Consider the following 13,243-nt stretch of genomic DNA (forward strand, 5'->3'; position numbering starts at 1 on the left):
TTTCTCCCCCTGAGCTTCTACTTGCCTAAATGGGTGTTTCAAATGGAAATAGTGAATTTTGGAATTCTTAACTCCTCTCCAACTTTCCAATTTTAATGTCTCGAAAGAAGTCAGGCATTGCTGTGTCAGAGAAGTTGTTAAAAGCTTCAGACTTAGAGAAGCAGTTGATTATTAAGTGGCTTTGGTTTCAAACTTTAGTTGCACTAGTGATCACCTGGAGGTCATTCTTTGGCCACAATCCTAGAGGCTCTGGTTCAGTAGATTTAGTGTACGTGGTCTATCTGACACACTTTGAGAAACCACGGTAGGTTGCTTGTATGGGGGCTGGATTCCCAATGGTTCTTAACTGTGGGTGGTACCCAGGGGATATTTAGGAATCTGCAGGAGCTATTAGTATTCAATGTGTGGAGGCCTGATGTGCTAAATCTCCTGCAATATGTGGAACAATCCTATATAATGAAGAATTATTCCACCCCAATGTCAATCTAATTTCCTTCCAGAAACACTGGGCTAGAAGGTGGTTGGTGGAGGGTCTTTTTTTTTTTTTGTCCTTGGAATCATGGAAAGCAGGACTGGTTTCCTCATGAAGCCATATAGGCACAACCCTTAAGGCTTGGGAAATGTTTAAGACCTAAAAACATGATAGATCCAAAAATGACCACGGAAAATCAAACTTAGTCACCTACAACTCAACTCATGTCAGGATGCTTAAATTATATATACTGCAGCATTGGGAGCATATTAACATGGTTGATATATCTTGTGGTGGGATGTCTGTAAAGTAAGAAGCTTAGAACCTATGAAGGTGCTAAAACAGCCCTGCTGGAGCCTGGTTTTATCTCACTAAGAAAGGTGTGAGGCTAAGAGTGCTCGCTTTAAGCCTCTCCTGTCTCCGTTCCAGCACCATTTCTCATCATGCATACCCTCCCATCCCTCCCAAGTCTTCGGAGCTGTGGGTAGGAAGCAGGAGGACCCAGGTGCCCAGTGGTCCTGCACGACCGCGTATAGACGTGGTGGGGATTTCTGCTCTGTAGTTGCGGGGGGTTGTCACTCAAAGCTTACTCAGGCCATAGTCCCTTTCATCTGGGTCACTCTCGTGTTTTCTCCATCGGCAACACAGGTGCTGGAATATCATGGTCATGTGGCTGAATATGATCAGAGGTGGGGGCAGAACGGGCCTTTCATGGAAAGTCATGATGAGCTGATACCTCTGAAACTTCCACACTTGGTTGGATATTGATTTTACCTCAAAAAATGTATTGCTGAAATAGAGACCAGAGAGAATCAAGTGAGGAAAACCGCTGCTTTCTGGAGCATCATGCCCCGCTCCTGCCTCAGTCTCCCTACTCCATTCCAAGGGCTCTGAAGAAGGACCCTCTTACTTAAAGACAGCGATGAGGAGGTTGACCAGCAGGATGTTTGCCACTAGGAGGTAGCAGGCCATGATGGCCGGCACGATCCAGGCTCCTGTCTTGCAGGGAGGCAGTTGGATTATTTTACCATCCTCTCGAGTCTCATTCTGTCCACAGGGAGCTGGAGGAAGCAGCACAGGCAAGATGTCAGAAATCGTGTGGCTCTGTGATAGAAACCACAGACTGAGTTGAAGGAGGGGTTTTTACATGAAGGAAAAATACAGCCATCTCAAAACAAACAGAAAAAGGAATTCCAGAAAAGCCAAAACAAACAAACGAAAGCTTCATGAATATCTCTAGGGGCTGTCTCTGCAGAGGGGAGTTGGTTCTGCCAGTCTCCCAAGTTGTCATCTGACACGAAAGAGGTGGGTGGAGCCCCCTGCTGGCTTGCCGAGTCCCTGGGGCACTTAGTGTCCCCCCAAGGAAGCCTGGTGAAGGCTTTCCCAGGGAGTGCAGAAGGGGCAGAGTCTCACTGCCCCGTCAAGTTACTTTCAAAATGTGCTGTGGAGGCCAGAAGCCGACAGCTGTAAGAGCAGCAGCCTCGAGGGGCTATTGACTCGGAATTAACACGGGGCAGCTGTTAATTGCTTCAAGAAACAACCCAGGGACTCTGAGTTAACGATTTGCTGTCTCAGTGTGGAAGGAACGAAACAGGGCAGCACCTTGGGAAGTATTTAGGGGGACTGTTGCTCAGTGCTCCTGATGGATGGCATTTCATGGGGAGGGGCAGTGAGGGGAGATGGGCCAGGACCCTGGAGCCTGTAGCCACCTGCTTTTTTTCCTGCAGCATTTCCATTCCAAAAATGTGCTTCCAGTGCACAGGGAACAAAACCCAACTGCATTGAATAAATGGGCAAATAGAGAAAAATAAAACATCTGACTGCACAGGGGACCATGTGGGGATCTTTAAAAACTGCCAATGCCCAGCTCCACCCCAGTCAATTGAACCAGAATCTTTGAGGGTGGCCCCGGCATCAACATTTCTTTCAAAATTTCCCAGGTAATTCTCAGGTGCCACTAACATGAGTCTACTGAACTAGAATTAGTCTAGAAACATTACATGATTTTTGACATGCTCTGAAGTCCAAAATACATCTCAATTTATGAGGGTTTTAGTAATATCAGGACACCAAGACTCTGTTTTTATAGCCAGAAAAAGATGGCCAAAGTGCTTCCTTTGGACCAGCCTGTAAGATGATCAGGTGTTGATGGACTCAGATGTTCTCAAGGAGCCAGCATCTTTTTTGTTGTTGGCAGCTGTGGCACTATGCACCCAAGACAGCCCTGCGAGAGGTTCTGATCATTTCCTCCTTTGGAAGGAAAACCCAATGATAGAGCCCACATTGGCTCCAGGATGAAGTCCAAGCTCTGAGGGTAGCTAGCCTGGTGCCACCTCTTGCTACTTCCCACCTCTCCCTCTGAGCACAAACTGGACCAAGTTTCTTGCAGTTCCTAGAACTGTCACGCCCTCTCTTACTTCCTGTTTTTTTTTTTTTTTTGCGGTACACGGGCCTCTCACTGCTGTGGCCTCTCCCGTTGCGGAGCACGGGCTCCGGACGCGCAGGCTCAGTGGTCATGGCTCACGGGCCCAGCCGCTCCGCGGCATGTGGGATCTTCCCGGACTGGGGCACAACTCGTGTCCCCTGCATCGGCAGGCGGACTCTCAACCACTGCGCCACCAGGGAAGCCCTATTTCCTGATTTTGAGCCATGCTTCTTCTTTCCCTTCCCAAAGGCCCCCTGACACCTTGCTCCCCCCACTCCCATGCTTCACCTGGATGAATCCTATTCACTTTTCAGTGCTTACTTAGCTTTCAGCTAAATTTCTGCTCCTTTCCAGCTGGGACTGGGATAGGTATTAACAAAGATCCTCTGCTTGACCAAACTCCACTCAGGCAGGCTCTTCTGAGCTCTTTTGTGGCCTCAACTTGTGGACTTCCATGCTTGTCTCTGCATTTGTCCAATTTTAGCAAGAATCCTGCTAAGTACGTTTAGCCAGAATCCCCATCCTCAATTTCTAATCACCATCGATATCTAATCAGTTTCCTCATTCTCCACCATCCTCCATCTGAAGTCTGATCACACTGGTCTGTCTTCAGTAAGAATCCATTACGTCAGGTAAGCCAGAACCCCCCTTACTCCTGATGTTTCCTCTTAGTGAACTTCCATCCACTGACCCACACCCAGCTCATGGCTATAAGTTTCCTTTTTTTTTTATTTCTTCACTCAGAGTCGAGCCCAATCTCTCTCTCCTATTACAGAACACCACTGCAGTAGCCCCCCTTGAACAAAGTCTTCCTTACCATTTTTACCAAATGTCATGAATAATTTTTTCTTTAACAAATAATCTTTTCTTTAGTAATTTTGTCTTCCATATAATCCCAGAACTCCGTTTGCTTGCCCCTTTGGGGGGTTTCTCAGCACTGTATCACTGCTGCCAATTTACTGGGCTCTGTGTCCTACATAAGATTTCCAGTGGTAACATATCTCTTCATGGTTTCCAATTACCTGGCTCAGTGCATACACACAGCACATCCACACATATCCACACATGAAAACTGTTGAGTGAATAAAGGTCACTAAACACAGTTTGGTTGTTGAGCACTAACATTCCCCACAGCTCTGCAAGCCTACTCATGATGGACAGTTCTAGCTCTAAGCAGTTGCTGGCTCCTTCCTTAGGTTCTTCCCAGAAATCCTGCCCTTGGTCTGGCAAGAAGCCTTCTCAGGCTCAACCAGATACCTGGGTCTCTGACACCCACTTGGCTGCAGGCCTCATGGAATGGCTCACTTTGCTTTTCTCTCCTCATGAAGCTTGCCCGGCCACCCTACCCACTTCCTCCTGACTTGACCTCCCTTGGGGTTGTCACTCCTGTGCTGCCCTTTTCTTTGGTTCCTGCTCAGATCTCTATGGGGAAGCCGACAAAGAGCAGGAGAAAGAACTGCTTGGGGTAGGGTACAAAGTGCACACAGTTCTTACAGGTGTGATCCCTGATTTCCATTTAATGATGTCATTCTGAGATTTCTCTTTACATTCTGGGAGAACGTAAAATAAACTTGTGTGGCGCAGAGCTCATCCAGCTTTTGACCCCGTATTTAGTGAAGATGCAGACACTTCCTCCACTAGAGAAGAAACCTTCTTCTAGCCTAAAGAAAAACCCAGGGAGAATAGTAGGTGCTCGCTAGTTTCAAGTGGCCGGTGCGCATTTCCATGGGTCTTCAGATAGTGTCATTAACATGTCTCTAGATCTCTGCTTTATTCCCCTACTAGTTGGAAAATTGGACCAACTCATTACCTTTATACAAGATTTAATGTCATCATGATTGGCTCTGGGAACTCTCTGCCAATTCTTTGGGTATTAATTTATTCCACCTTCCCCCACCTTTTTTTCATCCTGCCTTTATAGAAGTAGTATTACTTTAGTGGTTAGGAACATGCATTATAATCCGGCAGACCTGGGTTCAAATCCCAATGCCACCATTTTCAAATGATGCGACATTAGCTTACTCCATGAATTTCAGCCTCCTCATCTGTAAAATGGGGTAGTAATAGTATATATGGGGGGGAGAATGTCAAAATCATTAAATGAGAATGCATGGAAAGCACTTGGCTCAGTATCTAGCATACAGCACTTAATTAACATTAGTTGATGTCATGACTGGTATTGTTATTTTGTAATTAATAGACTTGAAGCGTCTCAAGGTTAGGGACTATGTCTTATTCCTCTTTACTTTACAATCACTAAGCAGAGCACTTATTCTACAAACATTCATTGAGTGGTTATAATATGCTGGGTACGGGAGATGCTGGGGATTAAAGAGACAGTCCCTGTTGCTAAGGAACTCACAGTTTAGTAGGGGGCACAGAAAGGGAATAGAACATTGCATTTAACGGGTGACGTGAGCTCTGCTGGGGGCTCTGAAGAAGCACAGCAGAACTGCTGCAGTCCTTCTAGCCTCGGTCACACTGAGCAGGCTGGTACTCAGGATTAGCCTTGAGGACTACCATCTAGACTCTACAGCAACACGTGCAGTATAAGTGAATTAGATGACCCTTGTGATAATGAAAATAAAAATGAACCAGTAAGAAACAGCCTTCATTTGGTAATATCAGCAAAGAGGCAGTGAACATTATATGCAGCAGTTAGTGCAAAGCATTGCTTTGTAATGGTTCCTAGTCGTGTCCTTGCTCAGAGCATTTATCTGCACTAGAAAGTGCTATGACTCAAACTTACAGATGTCTACCCCTGATGAAGATGAACTGGGTGCCTTAAAGCCCTGACAAGCAGATTTGGGGATAAGTTATCTGTTATAACTTATATAAGTTATAGTACCAACCAGTATCTGGGGGTTCATATTCCCAGGGAAATACTCCAGGGCACACAAACCCAAGATGGCCCATGGGTGGATGTTTAGGAACGTGTGGGCTGGTGGCTGCCATTGCGCCTCCTCCTTCCCTGCTTTGGAACCTGACACGAGTGGTTTTTCTCCCAACCCTCTTGCAAGAAGTAAATGCACAGTCACTACCACCCTCATACCAAGTGACATGTTGTCACCTCCCTCTTTGTTGATGACAGTCAGTGCAGGGTGCCTCTGGTGGATGTTTGGTGGTTCCACCTGCCTAGTATATACATTTCCCCTTCCTCTGCTAAGAGCATCCTGGTTTCCCTTTGTGGAGCTATTCCTCCCTACTCTCAGTCCATGAAGTTTGGGTGAAATGAGCTGCATGCAGTTCCATATTGAGGAAATTAATCAGTGTATTTTATCTCCTGATTGCAGTGATTAGTTCAGGGATGGACATGTGATCCTAGCCTGACCAATCAGAGCCAATGAGCATAAACCTTGGGACTTTTGCTAGAACTTGTATTAAAGAGAAGCTCTTTTTACAATGCGATATAAGTCTACCAAGCAAAGAGAGCCTGCCCAGGAGTGACTACATCACAGAGAAGAGAAACAGATTCCTGATTCAGCCATGCCTAAAACCAGAATTCTTCAGTTATATGAACCATAAAATTCCTTTTTTCCTTAAGTCAATTTGAATTGGGTTTCTATCACTTGCAGTGAGTCCTGGCTAATACAGTCACCCTTGCCTCCCTGTCCCCTGTCCACGGTCATTAAGGATGTTGATATTTTGTTTATACCACTCCTGGGAGGCAACATCTGGAGCCTTGGAGTAGCATGAAGAGATTGGAAGAGGCAACTGGCAATGTGAAATCTGACCTGACATCAAGGTTGAATCACAGTTTCAGGGTTTCAGGAGCCAGAGGCTCTGTTGCTCTTTTTCTTCCCCAAACATAGAAGAACTTAAGGGGTCTACACTGCTCAAAGCTCAATTGTCCTCTGACTCAGAAACTAATGATACAGATTTCACTTATTATCAAGTCAGTAGGGTAAACACACTTGGGAAACTGGCCAAAGTTTCCAGCTACTCCCAAAGTGAAGAAAACCTTGCTCTAGAAGCTGATCATAGATAGATTAGGCCAAAGAAGCCCCGGTGTGTGGGGGGGTGCGGGTACAGAGTGTAAAGCCTACATCTATGCAATTATGGCCAAATGAGAAGGGATCAAACATTTGGAAATGCAGATTCTCTACAGTTTATCTACGTGGGTCACAATGACACATCACAAGGCAGAAAGTTGGAAGTACATTAACGAGTAGGAGTGAAATGGATGACTGGGCTCTAGAACAATGATAGGTTGTGCAGTTATAATCCAGCCAGGTTACGCAGGTCAGAGTAAGAACGTCCTCCCCTTTCTGTACATGTTCTGGAGAGCAGCCTTCCAATGGCTGAAATTTTTTTTATCATAAATTTTTATAATAACTAAAATAAGGGTCAACAGAGTCCCTCACTAGAATGTAAGCTTCATGTGGAAAAGCATTTTTGTGTGTTTTGTTCACTAAAGAAACAACAGCTATAACACTGCCTGGCACATAGCAGATGCTCAATAAATATTTGCCAAATGAATGCAGGCAGGAATATCACATACTGTACATTTGACCTGCAATGTCAGGCATTTCTGTAAGGGTTACATTCGATCAATTTCACTGGGTCAGTGGTTGTTTTCCTATTTACTTCAAGATCTTAAGTGCCACCATGACCTGCTAACATGAGATGGTTCCTGTAAGAGCAAAAATCTGAAAGAGGGGAAAAAATAGATTCTTGATTATTTGTTTTTGCAATTAACTTGCAAAGGAACATGCCTGACTTCGGTAAAGGCTATAGAAAATCTCCCTTCTGAATGCTGTTGCATAAATCTCCACGGCACACCAGACATAACACCCCATCTTAAACTCACGGCAGACATTTGGTAATCAATCATTACACTCTTCTGTCAGGTTGTAGCCTTGGAATCCTTTTTACGACAAAACTCCCCAAAGCACGACTAATCAACTGAAGTTGACACAAGAGATGGAAACTTTCTCTTAGTTCTTTCAAAAATGAGAACATGAGGTCTCGGTGAAAGATAATTTCTATACCTCTTTTCAGGATCCTCCTTATGCCCGCATGGCCTGGCCTTTGCCCAACCTATACTACCTTGAAGTTGCCCAGGAACAAAAATGGGTCAAATTAGACATCCTGCTTTTCTTAGACCCTGACACTTTTGATGAAGGGCCACCTACATAAGTCCTGGGCTCCTGGACACTGCCCACTGCCCATTTTAAAAGTTACCTTTTAACATGGATACTTCTGGGACTTCCCTGGTGGTGCAGTGGTTAAGAATCCTCCTGCCAGGGATTCCCTGGTGGCGCAGTGGTTGGGAGTCTGCCTGCCGATGCGGGGGACGCGGGTTTGTGCCCCACTCCAGGAAGATCCCACATGCCGCGGAGCGGCTGAGCCCGTGAGCCGTGGCCGCTGGGCCTGCGCGTCCAGAGCCTGTGCTCCGTAGCGGGAGGGGCCACAGCGGTGAGAGGCCCGCGTACCGCAAAAAAAAAAAAAAAAAAAAAAAGGCTCGAGAAGAATCCTTCTGCCAATGCAGGGGACATGGATTCAATCCCTGGTCTGGGAAGATCCCACATGCTGTGGGGCAACTAAGCCCATGCACCACAACCACTGAGCCTGCACTCTAGAGCCCACGAGACACAACAATTGAGCCTGTGGGCCACAACTACTGAAGCCCGTGTGCCTAGAGCCAACGCACCGCAATGAAGAGTAGCCCCCGCTTGCTGCAACTAGAGAAAGCCCACGTGCAGCAACAGAGACCCAACACAGCCAAAAAAACAAAAAAACAAAACTAAATTAAAATGGATACTTCTAGTGGAACTGCTAATCCTAGTTTGTTATTTGGGATCCACTAAAGTGAAGGACAATAGAGATTTGAAATAAATAACTGTGGAAAGCATAGCGTGTGGCAGTCTCTGTGCTGTGTACTTCACATCAGCCATTGCACTTAAGCTTCCTTGCAACTCCATAACAAATGTATTATCCTTGCTACATAGTTGTAGAAACATGCACTGAGGGGTGCAATGCCTTATCTAAGATCACACAACTAATAAGGGAATATGCCAGAACCATTCATTCATCCATCCAAAAAATAATGAGTTCCTGCTACATGCCAGTGGGAATTGGCTCTGGAGATGCACTTATGAATGAAGCAGAAATGGGTCCTCCTCCCCTCTGACCCCAAAGCCTGTATGTATGCCTCTCTATCTCATACAGCCTTTCCAATGTAATATTGCTACTGACTACCTATGCAAGCTTCAGTGTAAGGCCCTGTGCTATGAGCCTTACCTATATCACCTTATTTTAATCTTTATAATACTTTGACATGGTGGATTTTATTGCCCCATTTAAAGGTGAAGAAGTGAGGCTCAGAAAATTTTAGTATCTCTGTCAGTTATTTCAGAGACAGTAAGAACAGAATCAGGATGTCCACACAAACCTGTTCAACTGTAAAGTATCTTTTCTCTCTGTGCCTCTGAAGGAAGAGCCAATATGGGGTTGAGAGGAATCTCAACTATGAACAAATGTAAAGACAGATTGATAGACATCTGCATTTTTCTTGTTTCCATCAACACGAATAAAGCCTGAGCTGTTCAGATCATGTACAAATGTACAGAACACTAAAATTCGAAGTGTGGAGAAAGAAATTTGATTCATATAATAGGTACCAGCTGTAGGCACCCACATCCCAAAGATTAAGACACTTGCCCTTTTGATTTTATCCTATAAGGCATGGGGAAAAGAAACATTTGTTTACTTAATACACATACCACACTGTTTCCAAAAAGCATGAGAGATTAAAAACGAAACACCAATATGTGATATAATGAGCATCATCTTTAAAAATATGAAGAAGAAGGATATTTCCAGAAGATCATCTCTTCCTCACCTGGCTGAAGAAACGTCTCAATAGCTTATTCCAAATCACAGGCAATGGAATAAAGAGCTTAGTTAAACATATGACTACATTTATCCTATTTTTTTTAAACAAAGGATTTTCAACTAAAAATCCATCCTGAAAAGCTAAGGAGACAAAGAGGATTTCCCCACCTCATTTTGAAAATCCATACAGTTTGCCATGGAGGATTTAGAATGCCATTACACAGCTCCTATGGCTTACTCCAAGGAACCAGATAGCTCTGCCTTTTTGGCCTTTTTCCTGACACACTGCTTTCCTTGGCAAGAGAACTGGAGATGCCTCCTTTTGTATGGCTGTATCTATTTAGAAGCTCCTGATCTAAGAGTCCTGGATAACAGTACATCCAGGCAGAAGTCTTCTTTATGTAAGTAAGGGGCTCTTTCTGTTTCTTTTAATAGGCTATAGTCAATGTCCTCTAGAAATGGAGGTCAGGAAGAACAGAGGTAATTGAATACCAGGTAAGCTCCAACTTTGTAGAGTCAAAAGCACCACCCACCAGCTCTTTTACTTCTTTTGTGGTTCATTTCTTTTCCCTTCCCCTGCCCTAAGTGTTGGGCAAGATGCAAGTTGGTAGTGACATGGTACAAAGGCAACCATGAGAAAGGAGTAAGAGGTCTCAGTTCCTCCATCTGTGAATGGAGGGACTTGGACTATTGATATCCCCTACAGTGCACTGCCCACACAACTCAGGAAGTCCAAGATGATTGTGGGATACAGGAACAGCTCACTAAGTAGCACTGAATTGGATAGTGAGAAAGTGATGACCTTTTCAAGCCTCTTTCCATCTTCCTGACTCCATCAGAGAGAATGCGTCAGTTTGAGGATAATATTTCTTTAACACTTCCTTCACATCTGCTAAACTTCCTTTTTAGTAGAGACTGGGCAGGCTGAAGGCTCAAGCATCTGGACAGAATTTCCTAACAATGCGGTGTTTTCATTCTGTTTATTTTATGCTCATTTTCTATTACATCAAATCACACTGATTTTTCAACTTACGGCCATGATGTAAATATTTTTCTTTTCTTTTTTTTTTTTTTTTTTTTGCGGTACACAGGCCTCTCACTGTTGTGGCCTCTCCCATTGCGGGGCAGAGGCTCCGGACGCGCAGTCTCAGTGGCCATGGCTCACGGGCCCAGCTGCTCCGTGGCATGTGGGATCTTCCCGGACCGGAGCACGAACCCATGTCCCCTGCATCAGCAGGTGGACTCTCAACCACTGAGCCACCAGGGAAGCCCAATGATGTAAATTTTTAAAAATAAATTAATTTAGGTTTTAAAATTGAGCCAATTGAACTAAAAACATTAAAGAGTGGACAGATGTTACAAAACAGTGAATGGTTTATGTGACTAACTAAAGGTTGGGAAACGCTAGATGATCTCTAAGCCCCATCTAGTCCAGACATTTTATTACTCTATGAATCTAAGAAGAGGAGCAGAAGACCAGAATAAGCCCCAGGCTGGATTATCTATCCCAGGAGCTTACTGTAGGGCACCTATAAAAGCTGTATTCTTTTTATTCCTGTCAGAAAAGCAAACAAATACCTAGCCCCCACTGCACAACAGAGAACCCAGCCACCACCAAGGGGGAAAAAACTCACCAATGACAGAGCCTTTAACTCTTCACAGGGTTAGGGTTACACATGCTCAGCTTTCAGCTATTTAGGAAACACAATTAAATTAATAAGCTTTGTTTTTTAATCTGGTGAATCAGAAAGCAGGATGTGCAACTACGGAAGCCTGCATGCCTAGAGCCCGTGCTCTGCAACGAGAGGAGCCACCACAAGGAGAAGCCTGGCATCGCAACAAAGAGAAGCCCCTGCTCACCACAACTAGAGAAAGCCCGCACGCGGTAACAAAGACCCAATGCAGCCGCTCCCCACCCCCTAAAAAGAAATACATATATATATAATATATAATATATATATATATTATATATATATGAAGCAGGATGTTATAAGCCTAGGTATGTTGTGTGTGAATTGTGGGCGGGGGAGGGGGGAAGGGGAGAACATCCAATTCCCTCTGTTATCTTGGTTCTGTATTTTAGTTATTCTTAACTTCTAGCTTTACCTAGAGACAAACATGTCATTTATTTGCTGTTATTTGAGAAGGATTCAAAATTCCAACCTTGGTAGTTCATTATTTGGGATCAGGAGTTAGTATCAGTAAGATCCTATACAAATTTTGCCGGCGAAGGATGTGTATCTATACTAGCCTGTTGTACGTGTCAGTGAATTTGTTGCCATGATGCAGCAGATTGATTGCATTAATAGCTCCAATTTCTCTCTCTGTATCCAACCTCCTTTGCCATGTGAGTTGAGAGTTTCATTTCTTTCAATAAACAGATAGGATCTATTTCCTTGCCCCTTGGTTCTGAGTTTAGCCATGTGAGTTTCTTTGGCAATGGGGATGTTAGCAAATGTGACCCATATAGAAGCCTGGAAAAAACCTTGAGTGTTTTTGTTTCCACTCTTCCACTTCAGCCATCACCACGAGGAACATGCTTGAGCTAGTCTTCTGGAGGATGAAACACGGGAACTTCTGCTCCCAGTCATTTCTGCTGTGGGAGCTAAGGTTGTTTTGGATCAGCTGACAGCCAGCTGACTCCCTGGCATATGCCCAAGCCCAGCCAAGACAGCAGAACCATCCAGGCAACCCACAGGCTCCTGAGCTCAATAAATGCTTACAGCGTTAAGCCACTGCCTTCTGGGGTGTGTGTCAAAGATATCTGATATACATGCTCCACTTCCCTTGACCTGCTCACAGCTAGAAGAGGTAGCCCTAGGTCACACAGGTTAACAAACCCTTTCTTAATTTCTTCATCCTCTCCCCTCAATTCAGATCAAATCCCATCATTACCCAAGGAGCGAGGAGCAAATCCATTGAATGACCAACGGCAAATCAGACTTGGTTTTTAGAAATTAAACTGAGATGCAGAGACTTTAGTTAGGTGATGGCAGGTACTTAATTGAAGATCACATAGAATCAGACCAAGTTAGGTCATTTAAAAGTAAAGCCAGGGACTTCCTTGGTGGCGCAGTGCTTAGGAGTCCGCCTGCCAATGCAGGGGACACAGGTTCAATCCCTGGTCTAGGAAGATCCCACATGCCACGGAACAACTAAGCCCATGCGCCACAACTACTGAGCCTGCACTCTAGAGCCCACAAACCACAACTACTGAGCCCACGTGCCACAACTATTGAAGCTCGCACGTCCTAGAGCCCATGCGCTGAAACTACTGAGCCCACATGCTGCAACTACTAAAGCCCGCTTGCTCTAGGGCCTGCGTGCCGCAACTACTGAGCCCGCATGCTGCAACTACTGAAGCCTGCACGCCTGGAGCCTGTGCTCCACAACAAGAGAAGCCACCGCAAGGAGAAGCCCACGCACCACAACGAAGAGTAGCCCCCACTTGCTGCAACTAGAGAAAGCCTGCAGGCAGCAACGAAGATCCAACACCGCCAAGAAAAAAA

General features: G+C 44.9%; 1 protein-coding gene across 10 annotated transcripts in view; it reads right to left on the reverse strand.

Annotated features, from left to right (window-relative positions):
• Positions 1–13,243, reverse strand: part of TRPM3 (transient receptor potential cation channel subfamily M member 3) — a 536,370-nt gene that overhangs the window by 19,338 nt on the left and 503,789 nt on the right. For all 10 annotated transcript variants that reach the window (XM_049710919.1, XM_012535433.3, XM_004276399.3 and 7 more), the window contains 2 exons: positions 1,383–1,533; positions 1,063–1,262 (listed from right to left, as the gene is read on the reverse strand). In XM_049710919.1, the coding sequence (XP_049566876.1) occupies positions 1,063–1,262; positions 1,383–1,533 (351 nt within the window). The remainder of the gene's footprint in view (positions 1–1,062; positions 1,263–1,382; positions 1,534–13,243) is intronic.

This window comes from Orcinus orca, chromosome 6, assembly GCF_937001465.1.
Source record: "Orcinus orca chromosome 6, mOrcOrc1.1, whole genome shotgun sequence".
In the NCBI taxonomy this organism is placed as follows: Eukaryota; Metazoa; Chordata; class Mammalia; order Artiodactyla; family Delphinidae; genus Orcinus; species Orcinus orca.